Source organism: Pezoporus wallicus, unplaced genomic scaffold (genome assembly GCF_028554395.1).
Source record: "Pezoporus wallicus isolate ANWC-B61680 ecotype Strahan unplaced genomic scaffold, APGP_CSIRO_Pwel_v1 scaffold_6446, whole genome shotgun sequence".
NCBI classification, from domain to species: Eukaryota; Metazoa; Chordata; class Aves; order Psittaciformes; family Psittacidae; genus Pezoporus; species Pezoporus wallicus.
In genome coordinates this window covers 9,929,974-9,949,577 of record NW_026636264.1, presented here as the reverse complement: position 1 = coordinate 9,949,577, position 19,604 = coordinate 9,929,974, and the positions used below count along the sequence as shown (strand labels likewise).

Sequence of the window (19,604 nt, the reverse complement as noted above, 5' to 3'; positions counted from 1 at the left end):
CAGGTGAGGACAAACACCGCTTTAGAATGCAGGCCCGTGGTGACCCCCCACAGGGTACAAAGTGTTTGTGATGCCTGTGCCCACTCTGAGCGCGTTCTGACTGACTCAACCGAGGCGCTTCGGGTGCTGCCTAGAGCTGTCACTCACCCTGTGCCCCCAGCGGGCCGGCTGTCCCCTGGGGATGGTGACTGGCCGTCCCCCTTGTTAACCGCCTGTGGACGGGATAAACCAGCCCCGCTCGGCCGGGAGAACAGCGAACCTGCCTCCCAGCACCAGGCTGTGCCAAGAACCGGGTTCCGACCCCCGGGCAAACCCACCCAGGCCCAGCCCCAACATGGGGGTGAGCGGCACCGCCCCGCCGGGCGCGGCTCCACCCTCCGCTCCAGCTGCGCTCGCTCCAGCCCGCAGAGAGGCCGGAGCCGGGGTGCCGGTGCCCGTGCTGCTGTGGTAACGGGGTCGCCCGACTTCTCCCTGCCCCGCCGCGGCGGCGGCCATGAGGGCGGCGACGAGGGAGCTGCCGGCGGCGGCCGAGGAGACGGGCAGCGATGTCCGCGGGCAGGCAGCGGGAGGCAGGCAGGCGTGTGAGCGCGGCGGGGCCCCGGCCTGGCGGCGGGGTTCGCCTCCCCTACCGACCATCCGTCCGTCCAATGCGGCCTTCCCCCCGCATCCCCGGCTTGTCCCTGCTGGGGAGCCGAGCCTTTACCCCCGCAGCTCCCCACTGATCCCCCGTGGCCACCTTGCGCGATGGTCCCTCGCCTCCCCGGGCACCGTGCACCCTGCCACGGCAGTGCCCTGCCGGCATGAGGAGCCCTAGTCCATCTATAGCTCCATGGAGATCTCTTTGAGCAGGACATCTCCATGAAGACCTCTGTGCTTGGCCGTGCTTTGGGCTGTTCGCCATGGGCAGGCACAGTGGCCATGTCTCCCTTGGAGATCCACCTCACCCGCTGCTAGTTCTACCCGCCACCACCCTGTACTGCTTCATGTCAGGGAGCAGGGCCGTGCATTTTGTAAACAACTTGTCTTAAAAGTGTATTAAAGACAGAAGTAAAGCAGCAAAAAAATGGCATTCAACAAAGCATGTCAGCATTCAGGGGATTTAAAATAACTGGTTCTTTTGTCATATGTTTTGCTAACAGGGAAGAAATCTGTGTATGTTGAACCATCTAGGAGAGTTAAGGAACTACTCGAAGAAGAGCTTTATATTCAGAAAGAAGCATGCTATGTTAAACATCCAGTGGCAGGTAATCCTCCTTATCAGCAAATGGCATAGCTGGATGCCACAATGTATGGTCTCACGGATGTTACAAAGGCTTAAAGTACTAAAGATAATATAGAAACACTATAGAAAAATATAACAGGAATGTATGATCTGAATGTATAACAAGCTCAGTATATAAATGGTATTTATAGCATAATCTCATATGCACAGCATAACAATGCTATGTATAATCAGATCAAATAGATGCTGGTGTACAGATTATTCAGCAAATTCCTTTTAATCTATATACATCTGGAGAATTAGAGATGCTACCGAAGTGGCCTGGGCTCAGATAAACAGCAGGTGTCAGGTTGGATGGTTACTTATTTACACAGTTTAGATCATTAGTAAGTTTATTTTTTTTACCCAAATTAGATGGTTAGTGAATTGTAACCTTTCCACAAAATAAATTAGCTTTTCTGTTTCATTTTATTGGTGTTTGGTTTGTTTTGAGGGGTTTTTGTTAGTTTTCTTTGAGGGGCGAGTGGTTGTTTTGTTGAGGGCATTTGGTATTCCAGTTTGACCAGTGAATCATACTGGATGCGTCAATTGTATTACTGCTTTTTTATTATAGATCAGCTGCATCCTGCTTCAGTTGGGAGTTTAGTAGTCTTAAGATGTTCTACAGACAGTAGAGAGCATCATACACCTTCAGCAATCTGAATTGCTCTCTGAAGGTGTCAATCTCTTTTTGTTAACTGTGGAGGAAGATTATAGTGTTCTGCTTAACTGCTTCTCATTACTGTATAGACCAAAGGTTACATTAATTCTAGAACAAGTTGAAGTAATCGGTTATACCATTATTATTGTGACAAATTATTAACAGAGGCTCTGGAAGGAATTTGGAACATGAAAAAGAATTTCTCCATTGGAAGCCTGAATCCAGTGCCACAGAACAGAAACAGTCTACTTTTACAGCCTCAATTCTACTCAAGACATACAGGAGTGAAAAGTAAGAGTCAACAATAAGAAACTTTCACTATAAAACCTTAATTTAAAATTGCAGGGTAGTATTATTTTATAATTCATGGACATCTCACAGGACTGCAGTTATATGGTCTTATAGTAATCACCTCTGGGCACCTTTCTGCAGAGCTAACCCACCTCTTTGTTTAGTAACTAGCTAACAGTCTTTAAATCTTTGCTTAAGAAACATGTTTAGGAGTGCTAGGTGTTGAGCCATGTTCATATTCTGAAACATTTTGTAAATGTCTAGAATAATCACTTGTTTCCTACTGGCAGGTGGTAAGTGTTGGTTTCATGTACATAATGAACCTAACATGCCTTTCCTAACATCCAACCTTAATAAATTCAAATGTTTGGAAAAGTCCTTCTCCAACACACCTACTGAAAAGAGGTTGTTCTAGGCACCATTTCAGGCATTCTAGCATTTGCCTGCAATGGTCAGCTGGTGCTCTGGAGCATCTATTTCTTTTTTTACAGTCTCTGGAGTGTGGCTTTTGTGGAGCAGACCTGTTCCTTATGAGCTGGCAGATTTTAGCAGTCTCAGTGTGCCTGCCTTCTCTCTTCTAGTGGAATGTATTGACTTTGTAGCGGAAGGTGAAAGCTTCCAGTGCTAAGGAAACAAGAGCTCATTAGCTCTGTAAGAGGAATATCATTACTGCCATGAGCTTGCAGAATATATGAACTAGCCTATTTTGCCATTAAATTAAGCTTCTTCCTATGTTCTCAAAGGATAGTTGTTTAAACATACAGCTAGCTGTATCACTATCACCTCTTTCTCACTACCTTGGTCTTGTGAGCTCTGGCGGAAGTGCATCTTAGTTAACAACAGCAGCATGAATTAAGTTACTGCTAGTACAAGAAGTGTTTTACCAGCACAGCCTTCTGCCATGCTGCCTTTACTGTAGAGTTACTACTTGCAGGAATAGTTTGGTTATAGAGCAGGCTTAATCAGTGCCAGGTATGAACTGCAGTCACTCCTGGTATGTACTTAAACAGAGAAAATTTTAGCTACACCACAGAAAATAGAACTACAGAATGCCTCAGAGTTGTGAGATGCTGGCATGATTTTAAAATTTATGTACCCAAGGCTTCTGGTGGAAGCGCATGGAATTTTCAAAGATCCTGATTTCCACCACTTTGTTAAATTCCATGGAGAAAGAACAGCTTTAAACCAAAGCAGTTTATTCAAATTGATTTAGGCGCTGAAATGTATCGGATCTGTTGGTTTTCCTTTGTGAATTTAAATGTCCCTTCATTTCCAGCAACTGCTGCTGGACAAGTGGTGCTCTTCTCACTGCTGTACTGCCTGTTTTGCAGCAGAATAAGCAGGTATCGTGAGAGAAGGGGAGGCAGAAAAGATACAAGACAGGAGAAAACCAGGGAGCAATCTGGCTTCAGCTCCTATATTCATCAGACCATTTCCATTCACACACCCTCTTCTGTGTAAGGAATAATGTGGTAGGATACTAACTGGGAGATGGAGTAGGTATAGGCTATATAAATGGGCAAAAAAAGAGTGGTTTCTGGAGAAATGAGCCTACAGTGGTTAGTGCCAGAAGGAAAGGCATCAAAAACATGAAAAGGAAGAAGCACAGACAGACACAGGGAATGAAAAAGGAGGCATATAATAGCAGCTTAGGAATTCCTGAAGGGAACTGGAGATAGGAGAGCACAGTTCAGCAACACAGAGATAGAAACTGTAAGAAATGAAGGAAAAAGATGTAGGAGAAATAAGTAGAAGAGCAAAAGAGGAAAAAAAAAAAAAAGAATAAAATATATATACCTATGTTGCTGAATTTACTGAAGTTAATGTGTTGATTTTTGCTTCTCCCTTTTACTGACTTTCCCTAAAAGTGAGCAGTGGTTGAGGGGCTCACTGTGTGGTGTCTCATCCATCCTTAGAGCAGATCTTGTTTTTTTACAGATTACTGAACTTTAGTGCTGTGAAGACCTGAGCCTGTGTGTCAAATCAAACATCAAAATGACTAACTGCCTTTGGAAGTGTAGATCTCTATTTTTAAGATTTTGAAGAAAGTTCTGCTTGGAAAGGGAGGTATTTTTTCTTTGTTATTGTTTTATTCATATCTTCACACTGTTTTAATATGATATTGTAGGGGCCAAATGTCATCCATATTTCAGCCAGTGATGAAGATGTCACAACAAAATGTTCTTACTGCTGTAGAACTGAAAGTTTTCATTGGCTTCTCTGTTGCAAAGTCATTGTAAATTCCAGCAGAAAATTGTAATGTCATTGAAGAGATGCCTTAAAGTGCCTTATGCTGAGTCCATTCATTAAACTGAGCAGTTTGGAAGCCAAGAGTTTGTGATTCAATATCTAGCTTGATTTAATACAAGTTTGACATAAATAAACCTCTCTATGTGTGTCTATGTATGTAAGAGTTACCACAGTGTTGAAGAACCACAGGCAGCATGGGATCTGAAGTAACCCGTCAGTTAACTCTCACTCTTAATCAATACTACTGCGGAGTAATACTGAACAATTATCACAGTATCACACAGTATCACAGTATGTTAGAGATTGGAAGGGACCTCGAAAGATCATCTAGTCCAATCCCCCTGCCGGAGCAGGAACACCTAGATAATGTTACACAGGAATGCGTCCAGGCGGGTTTTGAATGTCTCCAGGGAAGGAGACTCCACAACCTCCCTGGGCAGCCTGTTCCAGTGTTCCGTCACCCTCACTGAGAAGAAGTTTCTTCTCAAGTTTAAGTGGAACCTCTTGTGTTCCAGTTTGTACCCATTACCCCTTGTCCTATCATTGTTTGCCACTGAGTAGAGCCTGGCTCCATCCTCGTGACACTCCCCCTTTATATATTTATAGACACTGATAAGGTCACCCCTCAGTCTCCTCTTCTCCAAACTATAGAGACCCAGCTCCCTCAGTCTTTCCTCATAAGGGAGATGTTCCACTCCCTTAATCATCTTTGTTGCCCTGCGCTGGACTCTCTCCAGCAGCTCCCTGTCCTTCTTGAACTGAGGGGCCCAGAACTGGACACAATATTCCAGATGCGGTCTCACCAGGGCAGAGTAGAGGGGAAGGAGGACCTCTCTCGACCTACTAACCACCGCCCTTCTAATACACCCCAGGATGCCATTGGCCTTCTTAGCCACAAGGGCACAGTGTTGGCTCATGGTCATCCTGTCGTCCACTAGTACCCCCAGGTCCCTCTCCCCTACACTGCTCTCTAACAGGTCATTCCCCAACCTATACTGGAACCTGGGGTTGTTCCTGCCCAGATGCAGGACTCTACACTTTCCCTTGTTATATTTCATCAAGTTACTCCCTGCCCAACTCTCCAGCCTATCCAGGTCTCGCTGGATGGCAGCACAGTCTTCTGGCGTATCAGCCACTCCTCCCAGCTTAGTGTCATCAGCAAACTTGCTGATAGTACACTCAATTCCCTCATCTAAATCATTGATGAATATATTAAATAATACCGGTCCCAGTACTGACCCTTGAGGCACTCCACTAGTTACAGGCCTCCAACTAGACTCAGCCCCATAGACTACAACTCTCTGGCTTCTCTCCTTCAGCCAGTTCGCAGTCCACCTCACTACCTGATCATCCAGTCCACACTTCCTCATTTTAGCCGCGAGGATGCTGTGGGAGACCGTGTCAAATGCTTTGCTGAGGTCAAGGTAGACCACATCCACCGCTCTGCCATCATCCATCCACCGTGTTATTTCCTCATAAAAGGCTAAGAGATTGGTCAAACATGATTTCCCCCTGGTGAAGCCATGTTGACTGCCCCTCATAACCTTCTTATCCTTGATATGCCTTAAGATGGTACCAAGGATAAGGTGTTCCATCACTTTCCCAGGGATGGAGGTGAGGCTGACCGGTCTGTAGTTACCCGGGTCCTCCTTCTTGCCCTTTTTGAAGACTGGAGTGACATTTGCTTTCCTCCAGTCCTCAGGCACCTCTCCCGTTTCCCAAGACTTGGTAAAGATGATGGAGAGTGGTCTAGCAATGACTTCCGCCAGTTCCCTCAGCACCCGCGGGTGCATCCCATCTGGACCCATGGATTTATGGATGTCCAGATTGCTCAACTGGTCTCTAACCCATTCCTCATCGACTAAGGCAAACCGCTCCGTCGACCTGACTTCATCTAAGGTCTCAGGGGTACAGGGCTCTTCAGGACTGCCCGCAGCAGAGTAGACAGAGACAAAGAAGGCATTCAGTAACTCTGCCATCTCTTTATCTTCTGTCACCAGGGCACCCATCCCATTCATCAGTGGGCCTACATTGCCTCTGGTGTTAGTTTTGTCTGCCATGTATTTAAAAAAGCTCTTTTTGCTGTCCTTGACCCTTCTCGCCAGTTTTAATTCTAAGGATGCCTTAGTCCTCCTAGCTGCCTTCCTACATCCTCTAGCAGCAGCCTTATATTCCTCCCAAGTGGCCAGCCCCTCCTTCCATGACCTGTAAACTCTCCTCTTCCACTTGAGCATACCCAGCAATTCCCTGTTTAGCCACGCAGGTCTCTTGGCCCTCTTCCTTGACTTCCTACGTGTCGGGATGCTCCGATCTTGAGCACGGAAAAAGCAGTCCTTGAATGTCAACCAACTATCTTGGGCCCCTTTACCTTCAAGCAGCCTTGCCCATGGGATTTCCCCTAGCAATTGCTTGAAAAGGCCAAAGTTTGCCCTGCTAAAGTCCAGGGTTGCAATTCTACTTGGTATTCTACTAGTCCTGCCACACAAGATCCTGAACTCCACCATCTCGTGGTCGCTGCAACCAAGGCAGCCCTCAACCCTTACTGCTTCGACCAGATCCTCCTTGTTAGTGAGGATGAGATCCAGCAGCGCTCCTCTCCTGGTCGGCTCATCCACCATTTGCAGGAGGAAGTTATCATCCATACACTGGAGGAACCTCCTGGACTGTGGCTGGGTTGCCGAGTGGTCCTTCCAGCAAACATCAGGGAAGTTAAAATCCCCCACGACGACCACGGCCTGTGACTGTGAGGCCGCTCTCAGCTGCCTGTAGAAGGCCTCGTCAACTTCCTCACCCTGATCCGGTGGTCTGTAACAGACACCTACAACAGTATCCCCCCTGCCAGCCTGCCCCTTAATTCTCACCCACAGACTCTCAACTCGCTCATCATCTGTCCCTGGACAGAACTCGGTGCACTGTAGTTCCTCCCGCACATAAAGAGCAACCCCACCACCCCGCCTGGCTGGCCTGTCTTTCCTGAAAAGGACATAGCCTTCCATGACTATATTCCAGTCATGTGAGCTGTCCCACCACGTCTCTGTAATTGCCACCAGATCATAATCTCCTGACTTAACACAGGTTTCCAACTCCTCCTGCTTATTTCCCATGCTGCGCGCATTGGTGTACAGGCATTTCAGGGAGCGAGCTGAGCACACCGATTTCACCCTAGGATTGTAGGAGGCCTCCCAGTCTTCATTAATTCTGGAGCGCTGCCCCACTGGGGCAAGCCCAGCTACAAGCCCATCCCCCTTCGAATCTAGTTTAAAGCTCTCCAAATGAGCCCTGCTAATTCGTGCCCCAGCATCCTTTTCCCTCTGTGAGACAAACCTTTCTCACTTGTCATTGTCCAGACTGGTGCCCTATAAAACCAGCCGTTATCAAAGAATCCAAAGCCCTGCCTGTAGCACCAGTCTCGAAGCCAATTGTTCATGAACTGAATCTTCCCATTCCTTCCCACATCATCAGTGGAAGATGGAAGGAGAGAGGAGAAGATCACTTGAGCCCCAGACTCTTTCACCATCCGCCCCAAGGCCCTGTAGTCTTTCTTCATCCCCCTCAGACTGCGGGAAGCAGCTTCCTCCCCACCTGTCTGGAAGACCAGCAGCGGGTAATAGTCTGTCGGGTGCACCAGGTTGGGGAGCGCCCTGGTGATATCCCTGATCCGGGCTCCAGGCAGACTACACACTTCCCTATGATGAGGGTCAACTCTGCATATCGGGCCCTCTGTTCCTCTCAGAAGGGAATCCCCTACTACAATGACCCTTCTTTCTTTCTTAACAGAGGCAGTCTTGAGGTGCAAAGTCGACTCCCTTTTCCTATGTGGCCTTGTGGGCTGGCCTTGCCCCACATTCTCACCTACCTCTCCTTCAAGATCCAGGGCCTCGAACCTATTACGGAGGGACACCTGGGGAAGCAGGGCAGGACGGGGGGGGGTTTCCCACGACGTCGAACTGGAACTCGCTTCCAACCCTCGTCGTCTTTTTGGTCCCCTACCTCTGCGCAACAGCTACAGGGCAGGGGCTGCCTCAGGCCATCCCCCTCTGTGTGAGAAGGCAGGGGGTCCTTCCCCTTTTGGGGGGTATCTCCCTGGAACCGTTTCGACTGGCCCGCCAGGGAGTTACTCCACCAGTCGATCTCCCTTTCACACTCCCTGATGGTCCTCAGCGTCTCAACCTCCTCCTTAAGTCTTGCCACCAGGCTAAGCAGATCTTCTACCTGCTCACACCTCACGCAGGTGGAATGCTGTCCTCCCTCCCCCGGCAGCAGCAGGCTCTGGCACTCCCTGCACCCAGAGACCTGAACAGCCACGGTCTGGGACGGGGTCTCTGTCTGAGTTGCTGTAGTCACCTTACTGCAAGCTCTCTTTCTGGAGGCAACCATATTGGTGCGCAGTCTGGGACACCAGCAACACGACCTGCTTGTTCCTCCCTGTGCCTGGTGGGCAGCGACCGGTCGCCGCCCTCTCAAAGGCTTTTTCAAGGCAAGCAGCAGGGGAGTGGTCGCCGTCACCGTGGGAACGCCCCCCGCTACGTCAGCCTCTCTCTCGCAAGGGCTGCTGGGGCTTCGGGGATCGGGAGATGTCGGGAATCGCGATGTCTCTGCGCTATCCCCTCTGATTTTCCTAATCTCCGTTGACCCTCGCGTCGCTGAAGCGTGCCGGCTGTGGCTCTAGCTAGGCTAGCTCCGATCAGCTGACTGAATGTTTTTCATTGTGTTTTCATCTGACTGGTGTTTTTCATTGCCTGGAACTCTTTGACAAGAAGCTCCAATTTCCTACCCCAGTGTGGTGCCTGGGGAGGTTTTTTGGGGGGAGTGGAGATCTGGGACCATGTAGAAAGCATGCTGAGTCTTGAATGAGTCTCAGACTTTTACTCCCTGTTGCTCTTCCATGTGCTCACCAAGGATAATGCTAGGGGACACATGGAGTGTATCAAGCATGACTACATCGCTGTAGGGCAAGTCAAGGACATAGGTGCCCAGGGGTTTCTTCTCAATCCTACTGGCTAGGGGGTATGGCTGGAGGAAAGGATGGATCCTGTAGGTCAACTATTGTTTGCACAGCTGGTGCTGAAAATGGGGGGTTGGCTTTTATGACTGTGGGATGTCCCCTCTTTGAGGATTAAAAACAGATTGAAAGAGGTGAGATTCACCTCAACAAGTGGGGAAAAAGTTCTGTTTGTTTTGATCTAGAAGGATCCATGATTGTTTCCTAAGTGCTGTGATAACCTGAGAAATACCTAATAGTGATCTTTGCCAGGCCAACCTGGGGAGGAGAACTATCAGTAGAAGTGACAGGGAGGTGGTGGACCAGGTTGGTAGGCAGGATATTTCCTGTCCTTATGTTTAATGATCAGTTTGGCCATGATGATTAGTTTTTCATGCTTAGCATTACCCTGTGGTTTCCATTGTCAGAATTCTTCCCAGACATCCCTCCAACATGTTCATGGGATAAACAAGTGCTGCTGTCTTTTTTGAAAGAGGGAATTGTATTGTACAATGAAAAAATAATGAGCATTGATGGAAAAATTAAAAGTAGAGTTGAAGAGCTCCTTATTCCCAGTTCTACTTCAGACTGATAATTCACATCTTTTGGAAGGTGCAATCCTAAAAGGTGGAGGTGGGATTTGCTTCAGAGGCTCTCAGATCCTAAGGAGGTATCTAAACCATGCTGAATATTATTATAAAGCAGGAGTGTCAGTGACAATTTTGTGAAGCTGAGCTTTGTTTCCCTTTGTTTTGTTTTTTACCAATTATCTGTGAATGAAATGGGGTGTTTTTCATTGCCTGGAACTCTTTGACAAGAAAAGTTTGGATTTATTTTTGCATAAGTGAGAAGAGAAAAAACAGCCCCTAACCCTTAGCTGGTTCCAGGCCAGCTCTTTCAGCATTTCCATTTGACTTGGAAAAACACAGATAATTGCACCTGAGGCACTGGAGAAATAGCTGCTGTTGAAAGCATTATTCTCACTTTACAGATGCAAATTTGATCATGAATCACACAGTAATGTGGGAAAAAGACTGGGTTTTCAGATAGAGGCTTTGATTATGCTTGTTACATCTCACTTGTGCTCCTTGCTTTCTCATTCTTAGCTTGTGGTTTATTTTTCATTATCTTGTTTTCAGTTTTTCCTAATGAAAAGACTTTCTGGGTCTTTCCTGGCTTCCTGCACTAGCCCAGTTTTGCTGCAACAAAGGCAGATTTGTGAATGTCATTTGCTCCTTTGCTCCCTCTTCCTTTTTGTGCAGCTTTGTACAATGGAGAAATGTCTTTTAGGTCTTTTCTACTGAATATTTTATTTCAGTTATGAGGCTTGGGTAATTCTCAGTCTGATACATTCATGTTTGTGACCTTTTGTGTGTCTCATCTTTGAATAAGCAAAGTGATTTGTTTAAATATAATACCATTGTCTAATAGTATATTAATGTTATTAATATTACTAAAGTATTTATAATATAATATTTCATTAAATAGGGGTCAGGTAATTTAACTGTATTCACATTTTATCATAGTTACTTTTTACTTCTAATTGTTCAGCTACCCTTTTCTCTTAGTTTTTTTTATATTCTTTCATTTCCAAACTGAGCTCTTCTGTTTTGAAAGACAAATGTTCCCATTGCTTCCATGCAGTAATAACAGTGTTCAAACACTGACATCTTTCAAAAGCTACATCTATCAAGCAATGAAGCACGATAGGAGGGTGTCAAGTTATTAAAGCAGTTGGTATTGAGAGCCCCGTAGGGCTATATGTGGTTGAGATTTACTTCAAACTAGAGCTAGTCTTTTCTCCTGGACTGAAGTGTCACCTTCATGCTTAAGCCTCAAAAATGTTTGAAGAAAAGCTTTACTATAAACCTCTGGCCTGGAGGGTGCCCAGTGGGTAAAATGAAAGTGTCAGCACTGGTTGCACTGCCACTGTTGCTGTGTAAGATGCAGTCTGGTGCTCAGACTGAAATTCATTATAACTGCTAACAAACCTCCACAGAGCCAAATTCTGTGTCTGAGGATCGTGTGGTTTTGATGGAAAATTTTCTCTTCTGGTATTGCCTCTAGTCTACACTGTGAACAACAGAGATGTGTACTGCAGTGGAAGGTCGAAGAGCGTTCTGGGACAGGATACTTCATCCACAGCATGCATAGCACATTTATTCATGACTGTGCCTTGACCTGGAAATGTCAGCTTTACATACTTTTAATGAAACCCTGCTTACAGTCAGAAGTGGAACTGTAGCCAGGCAGAGTATTTTAACATCGCATTTGCTGCATGTGCAGTAACGTGGGCTTGTGTGTCCAGAAGCTGTCGTCCAACGTGGTAGGCCTCCACTTTCAACTGAATCTTTTCTCTCTGGTCATATATAAGAATTTTAAACTTCCAAGCAGAAAGATCACAAACCCGATTATGAAACACCAGATAATCAAATTATAGGCAGTTAAACCTTATGCTAAAATACAGTGTGCAATTTATAAAGGACAGAACTTTTATCACTCTTTTTCATACAAGATTTAGGTTCCTTCTAGGTAAAAACTTGCATTGAAACCATGGGAACTATTTATGAACCAGAGATATCAAAGTGATTCTTAGTGTCATTTTGCTACCAGACAGCATCCTCCTACTCTTTGAAGCTGATCACGTTTTCTTAGGATAAAAAACTTCACAAGGTTTCCCTGGTTGACAGAATGTCTGGCTTGATAGCTGTGGCTGAAAACACAACCACATCTTGCAGTACCTTTTAAACTGTGTTTGCAAGAGTTGACAAATAATATCAAGGACGTTTTTTTAGGCTTTAATACTTTTCAAGCATGACAAAACAGAGTGAGTCAGAGTAGAAGAGGAAGCCAGCTGGGAAGTGCTAGGAGAAAACATTTATTGCTGTTAGAAACAGCAAACACTTAACCTTCAAATAAGCCAAATATTTTCTATTTTGCAACAGATTCAGTATTTTATTTTAAATCTCTGGCTATAAGCACCACTGGAGCTTACTGAGGTTTCCACAGAGCAGTTAAACCACAGTTCCCCAATTTGTATGTACAGTACCAAGGAGTCTGTGTGGTTCTTAGTCCACAGAGCTATCTCCTGGGCTGGCTTACCTCCAGAGCAGACAAAACCAGGTGTGTTCCCTCTGGAAGGTTTGCAGGCATCTGGTAATGCTACTGAGCCTTCACCATGTTGCACTTTGTGGAGTTTTTCTTGAGTCAGAGTGAACAAAACTGCTTGACAAAGCATCACCAGTGCAGAGTAGCTGATGGTGATCATGCCATGAACGTGTGGTGTCTTACAGAAAAAATCAGGCAAACTGGAGGTGATGTGGTTACTGCCAGGCTGGTATTTCTTCCCTAGGAGAGAAATAAGAATTAAAAGGAGAAAGAACTAGTCACCCACACACAGGTCTGAGGACACCTCACTTCTAACCTTGGTCATGATGGTGAGGTCACTCCCTGTATTCCTCACTCTACAGCAACACATCACCTCTTGCTTGTAAGTTTAGTACACCAACATTTCTAGGGGCTGCTGGATTTAGAGGAAGGCACACCTATCATTACTTTCTATAGGGACTATGATGAATATCTAACAAATACATTGCTGTGCTGTCATCTCCCACGTTTTGAGGATGTTGAAGGCAGACAGCAATAGCAAAACAATTGGATCTGTAATTTGTAAAAATTACAGAATATAAGAATAGTTTTCATCATGTTCTAGATATAAGTTCTATAAAAACTTCTGAACTAGTGGACTATACACAACATGTAAATGTAAACATGTATTTAGTCTCTGCAGAAGTGGGTATAACATGAAAGTGAACTTATGGTGACAGTATTACTAGGAACATTTTGGGCTCCTGTCCTCTCATCTTGAAATGATCTCTTATTTGCCATAATAAAACACATAGGAAATGTTACAGTACTGGGTTTCCATGCTGTATATACCATCACAACTTACTGTGGCTTTCAGTAGTAGCTTTGTTCAGTGTGCAGTGTAATGCATTAGCTGATAATGTGTTGATGAATACAGAAAGCCTTGTTCTGATCTCGTGCTAAATAATTCAGCACGTTTGTTCCCCTATGACAATAACCCTAAAAGAGGGGCCACTGCAATGCAGCTGAACATGAAACACTGAAGTTTCACTGTGAGACTGCAAACAAAGCAGAACTAGCCAACTCCTGCTATTAATCCTTCACAAGGAAAGCATATATATTCATTTTTCCATATTTGTCACCACTTGGCTTGTAAAGACTTCCATGTTGAGTTGTCCTGAGACATTTCACAGACCGCCTGGAGCCCTCCATCTAATTGGCTAAGCTCTGGAATTGGAATAGCTTAGCATTAAATCTTCAAGAAATGCAAATGTAAACTTGATCAGAAAAGACTCCTCCAAAGTCATCTATCAGTGCTGAAATGTAAGTTCCTGAAGGAAAACCAGAACTGCCATTGCAGCTGATACAATCAAATTTATTGAGTGAATCAGAATTCCACAGAAGTCGCTTGAGTTCTTCCACTGACTTTCATGGGTGCCAGATTTCTCACATTATCTGCAAAAATGTCTAAATAAACAAAATTACTAACAGGAGAGCATTTGGACAACTTTGAATCTTTAATTAAGGCAGACTAGGGATTGTGCTCATTTTAGGTAGCGTTCACTGTGTCGGGTGGGCCCTGGACTGAATCTTGGTGCAGATCGTGGCCTCAGAGGATTTGACTCTCCCTTAGCTTCTACATTCGTTTGCAGTTTTCTACACTGGCAAAATAATTTTCCCAGATTCCCATTATTTGACTGAAATCACTGTTACTTGTCAAGACAAGTGCTATGTTCATTGCACTAAGAGGTTTTTTTTTGCTGCTATTGGCTATCACACGCATGCAGACAATGGTAAATTAGAAAGTAGGGTTGACATCTTGGCTTGTAGAACTTGAGTACAGAGAAAGTTTGATAAACTTGGAGTTCAGCAAGAAGAAATAACATACAAACCCATACGGTTACCAGAAAATCACATTGTCCAGCTCTGTTTCACAGAGCTGCTCTGTAAGAGTGTATCAGATAGGCTTGAAACTTTTTTCCGCCAGGTCATTTGCTTCAGTGAACTAAGCGATTCACAGTTCAGAGACTGTTTGCAGAGACATGGAGAGCTTCTAGCTCTGACACTGTGCATTTTCATATCCAACAGCAGAGATCCATGGTCCTCTCATACAGGCAGCAATGTTACGGCAGCCATAAATTCTTGCTGACCATTTGGATTGCAGCACAGGTTTTACATACCCACATAGATCAAGGCCCTGTGACTTACCTCTGTAGTAGTGAAAAAAGTGATTCAAGCCTGTTTACCCCTGAAAAATAAACACTTCCGTGTGATGTTGGTGTTAGTTTAGTAACTGGGTTGTGTGCTTCCATAAATTTATTAATTGTACACAAAAACACTTGCAGGCTTCTGTTGTCTGTGCATTAAGCACTCATAAAACATAAGAAATGCCAACAGCTGTGGTTATAGTCAGTGTCTTACTGCCCCTGCTCCAAGACACATCATTGCTTGTAAATGATCTCTGGGGGTCACTAATCCACCCTCCAACTCAGAAGAGCATCATTACCAGCACTAAACAAGGTGCTCACCAAGGTGCTGGCTGGACTAGCACCAAGATGTTGAAAATATTCAAGGATAGAGACTGCACACCACCTCTGGCAGCCTGTCCCAGTGCTGTGCCACCCTCTTGGAGAAGAAGCTTTTTGTAATGTCTAACCCTGAACCTTGCAACTCGGAATTTGTGGTGGTTGTTTCTTGTAGTGGCTCCATTACTTTCATAACTCACCTTCCGGTATTTGCTGGCTCCCATTAAATCATCCCATCACCTCCTCTTCACATGGCTACACAAAACTACCTCTCTCAACCTCTCCTCTTAGCTTTTATGCTCTAGGGTCTCTCATAATCTCAGTAGCCTTCCACTGGACCATATTCTCAACATCCTGCTTGAACTGGGAAGCTGAACTGGAGACAGTATTCCAGGAAGTGCTCCACCAGCGGGGAAATAATTACTTATCTGTCTGATGGATATCTTGCCCAGCAGGTGACTTGCTTTACTTTCATCTCGGTTCATTCATGGCTTTTTATCAGCCAGAATGTTCCCAACCTATCCTAGTGCATGGGCATTCTCTGGTCCACATGCTTGCTCTTTCTGCAGCTGAGGAGGGCAGTGACAGAGCAGCTTTGGCGGGCACCTGGACTCCAGCCAGGGTCAACCCACCACAGCTCACTGAAGCCCCCTGTGCACCATCCCCTGACCCCTTCTTCTGCTGGGCTGGGCTCTGCCCGAGTGCTGAGACACAAATTCCTTCTGCAGCCCCGAAACGGGGCTGAGCAACGCGGGGCCGTGGAGCAAGGCAGTGACCATCACCTCAGTAACCGCCAGGTCTCCATGGCCCGCAGCGGCCCGCGGGCACCTCCTCGATCCCCGGCGCTGCCACGGCGGCACTGCCTCACGGTGCGGGCTGCGGCCCCGCAGGGCGCTGGGGACCGCTGTCCCCCGCGGGAGGGGCAGGGCGGCAGCCGGGGCGGGGCGCGGCGGAGGGCGGTAGGCGGCGGGGATGCGGCCGGCAGCGGAGGACGGCCCGGCATGGCCGGGAGGGGGGGTGGCACCGGCTGCGGCACCTCCCCGCCGCCGGGGCAAGGGGTGGGCGCGGAGAGGCGGCGGTGGCAGCAGCCCCGGGCGCCAGCCCCAGCCGCAGTATGCGCTGCCCGGCCCCAAGCCTGCCCCGCGGCGGCCGCGAAGGGCAGAGCGGCGGCAGCGGGCGGCCTGCATGGAGCCGGCCCCGCGCCGCCGCCCCGCCGGCCAGCCCGGTTGCCCGCGGCGCTGGCGCGGGCGGCGGTGGGCGCTGGCGGCCGGTGTGCTGGGCGCCGCCGCCGCCCTCGCCCTGTACGCCCGCCTGCCGGAGCCGGGGCCGCCGCAGGCGGCGAGGGGAGCGCAGGCCGGCGGCGAGGTGACCGTGCTGCTGTGGTGGGAGCCCTTCGGCCGCCCGCGGCGCATGGCCGACTGCCACCGGCGCTACAACATCACGGGCTGCCGGCTCAGCGCCGACCGCAGCAGCTACGGCGAGGCGCAGGCGGTGCTCTTCCACCACCGCGACCTGGCGCTGCACGGGGCAGAGGGGCTCCCCCGAGGGCCCCCGCCGCGGCCGCCGCGGCAGCTCTGGGTGTGGATGAACTTCGAGTCGCCGTCGCACTCGCCCGGCCTGCGAGGACTGGCCGGTCTCTTCAACTGGACCATGTCCTACCGGCGGGACTCGGATGTATTCGTGCCCTATGGGTACCTCTACACCCCGCCTGCGCCCCGGCCCTTCGTCCTGCCCCGCAAGACGCGGCTGGTGGCCTGGGTCATTAGCAACTGGAACGAGGAGCACGCCCGCGTGCGCTACTACCGCCAGCTGAAGGAGTACCTCGCCATTGATGTATATGGGGCAAGGGGGCTGACGCTGTCCGAGGGCGGCGTGGTGGAGACCGTCTCAGCCTACAAGTTCTACCTGGCCTTCGAGAACTCCCAGCACACCGACTACATCACTGAGAAGCTCTGGAGAAACGCCTTTGCCGCCAGCGCCGTGCCCGTCGTCCTCGGACCCCGCAGGGCTAACTACGAGCGCTTCATCCCCCGCGACTCCTTCATCCACGTCGATGACTTCCCCAGCCCCCGGCTGCTGGCCACCTACCTGAAGTTCCTTGATAAAAACAAGCCCAACTACAGGAAGTATTTTGCCTGGAGGAAGAAGTACGAAGTCCACGTCACCTCCTTCTGGGATGAGCATCTCTGCAAGGTTTGCAAGGCCGTGAAGACAGCCGGGAATCAAATCAAGACTGTACGAAACCTGGCCAGCTGGTTTGAAAGCTGACGTTCCTGGAGGATGAGGTTTGCCTGGGCAGCCTGTGCCGGCAGTGGGCTGCACCAAGGCGTAGGGAAGGATGGTTCTCAGAGATCGTTAACTGAGGTAGTGCACAGAAGTTGTCATCAGCAAGAGAAGCTACAGGTAAACAAGCTGTGAAAAGCCTGCAAAAGGAAGATCTTTATTAAAGTGCAAAATTATGGAAGGACAAAGAAACATCGGGCAAGATGATTCTTCAAGAGCAAAGCTGAATCTCCAGAGGTAGTACAGATCTGAAGCCTTTACATTTGTGCGCAGCTTGACGTAACTGACTGATGCCAAATTCTTCAGCTGTACATCTGCAACCAATTTCGTCGGCTGTGACAGCTTCCTGGACCATTTCTTCTGCTTACAGAGGATACGTGATCAGCGCTGGCCTTCTGTATTCCAAGGACAAAAGTGAATATTTTTAACCAGTGATGCACGTTATGCACGTGAAAGCTGTTTGCAGACAAATTCTGAGCCACAAGTGTTGAATGTAAGAATGTAATGATACAGTAGCACTTTTAAGCAATGTTTGAAATTGCAGCAGCCAACTAATAATGCTTTGAGCCAAATAATAATTCCATTTAGGAAAAAGTGCATGGGGAGGGTGGATCCGAGTGGAACAAACAGCTCAGATGATGTAGAGTGTTTCTTCCACTGCCTACCCAAAACATGGTCACATTTATCCTGTATGAAGGTGGAGAAGAACCTTAAGTACAGGAAATGATAGACTATAGAAAGAGTCGGAACATTTCCAACCATTCCTTTATTCAGGAATTAGAAAATGTTTACAGGAATCTGCATTTTTCCCTGCAAAATTACTGCCATATAGGAAAAAGCAGGGAAAGGCTCAGAACCATGGGAGTTTTAGTACTATACTGAGTATGTGTACAGAAAGGCTAACTCATTTCTCCAGTATCAGTAGACAGTCCTGGTGTGTTGCGAGTGTTTTGGTTGATGGCACGCATTTGTAGCAATTCTGCCAGGTGACAGACTACTCAGAGCGCTTCTTTGCTGTTTGTACAATAATAGTTACCAAACCCTCCCCAAAATCCTCCAGTCCCAAATCACTGCCTTTTGAAAAGAAAATTACTGTAGAGAATAATATCTAGACTGTTGGTATAATACAGATTGTGTGAGGAAAGAGTATCCAAAGGGAACGATTCACTACTTGTTTTCCTTTGGTTTTGAGTTTTTTTTCTGGCTCAGTTTTTTTAATTAATAAATAGGTTCCTTAGGCAAAACTTCCTTCTGTCAATACCTACAGGGAACATTGATGGTGATTATTCCCTTTCAGACTCTGACATTTTGCTGGAGTCTTCCTGGTAGTAGGTGTATGGTTACTTTTTGGTTATATATAATCTTGCTTGATGACATCCAGAGAGAAACTTCAGTTGCGATTACAGTTCCTCAGGAAGCTTAGCCTTCCCTGCCCATCGCAATTGTAATGTTTGGTGACAAAAAATGATAGCCCACAAAAGTCCTGCACAAAGGACTATGGGATTTGTCCAGCTCCTATTTAAGGAGCTGGATAACCCATGGAGTTATCCAGAGACTTCACTCAGAGTAAAATCATGGGCACAGAACAGGTGGGAAAAGAAGGTTGGTTACAAGCACAAGGTGTGCATCAGAACAGGTGAGTTTACTGGCATTTGTGAGTCATATTTAAGTTAGAACAGGATTACATTTGCCTTAAGCAGTAAGAGATGTTGGATAGGTGCTTTTATGAGATAGCAGCTTACTGTAATTCATTTTAAATTAGATGTTCCCCTTGAGTAGGTAAGCATGGAACCAAGGATTACTGAAAAGAAAAAAAACCCCAAACCTATCAAAGCCTCAAGCCCCCTAATAATAATGAAGTTCATTAATAATTTGCACAGATTTACCAGATCAGATCTCGCTGGCTTCTATGCTTATTCCATCTGCCTTTGCTGAAGGAAGGATGGCTGAAAGTACTTTGTGAACCTTTCTGTTGTTAATGGCAGATTCACTGTAGAAATTTGATTGGGATAGAAGTAAGACAGCATGATGTGGAGTGTAGCAGGGATGGTCCCTGGTGCTGCATTTTCACTTGAACAGGTCTTAAGTGATTAAAGCAAAAGCATATTCTTCATTGCATGCTCATCTGTTTCTCTAACAATGGTTACTACTCCCATAAGATTGGTTCTGATAATATAAAAAGTGTGATTTAAGTGTAGCGTCAACAGTAATAGCTGAGTGTTGGGATCAGAGAATCTGTCTGCGTTTGATTTACCCTGTTATACT

General features: G+C 47.0%; 2 protein-coding genes across 2 annotated transcripts; both read left to right on the top strand.

Moving 5' to 3' along the window:
- Positions 1-486: 486 nt before the first annotated feature.
- Positions 487-4,544, top strand: CUNH11orf97 (chromosome unknown C11orf97 homolog). The gene is made up of 4 exons (XM_057399829.1): positions 487-581; positions 1,140-1,244; positions 2,088-2,213; positions 4,152-4,544. Exons 1-4 carry the CDS (start codon positions 494-496, stop codon positions 4,157-4,159), a joined length of 327 nt encoding a protein of 108 aa, XP_057255812.1. The 5' UTR covers positions 487-493; the 3' UTR covers positions 4,160-4,544.
- An 11,513-nt stretch (positions 4,545-16,057) lies between these two features.
- Positions 16,058-18,632, top strand: FUT4 (fucosyltransferase 4). Its single transcript, XM_057399828.1, is given in 2 exon segments — positions 16,058-16,153; positions 16,155-18,632. Coding segments are annotated over 2 exon segments (1,266 nt in total). The 3' UTR covers positions 17,325-18,632.
- The last annotated feature ends 972 nt before the right edge of the window (positions 18,633-19,604 follow it).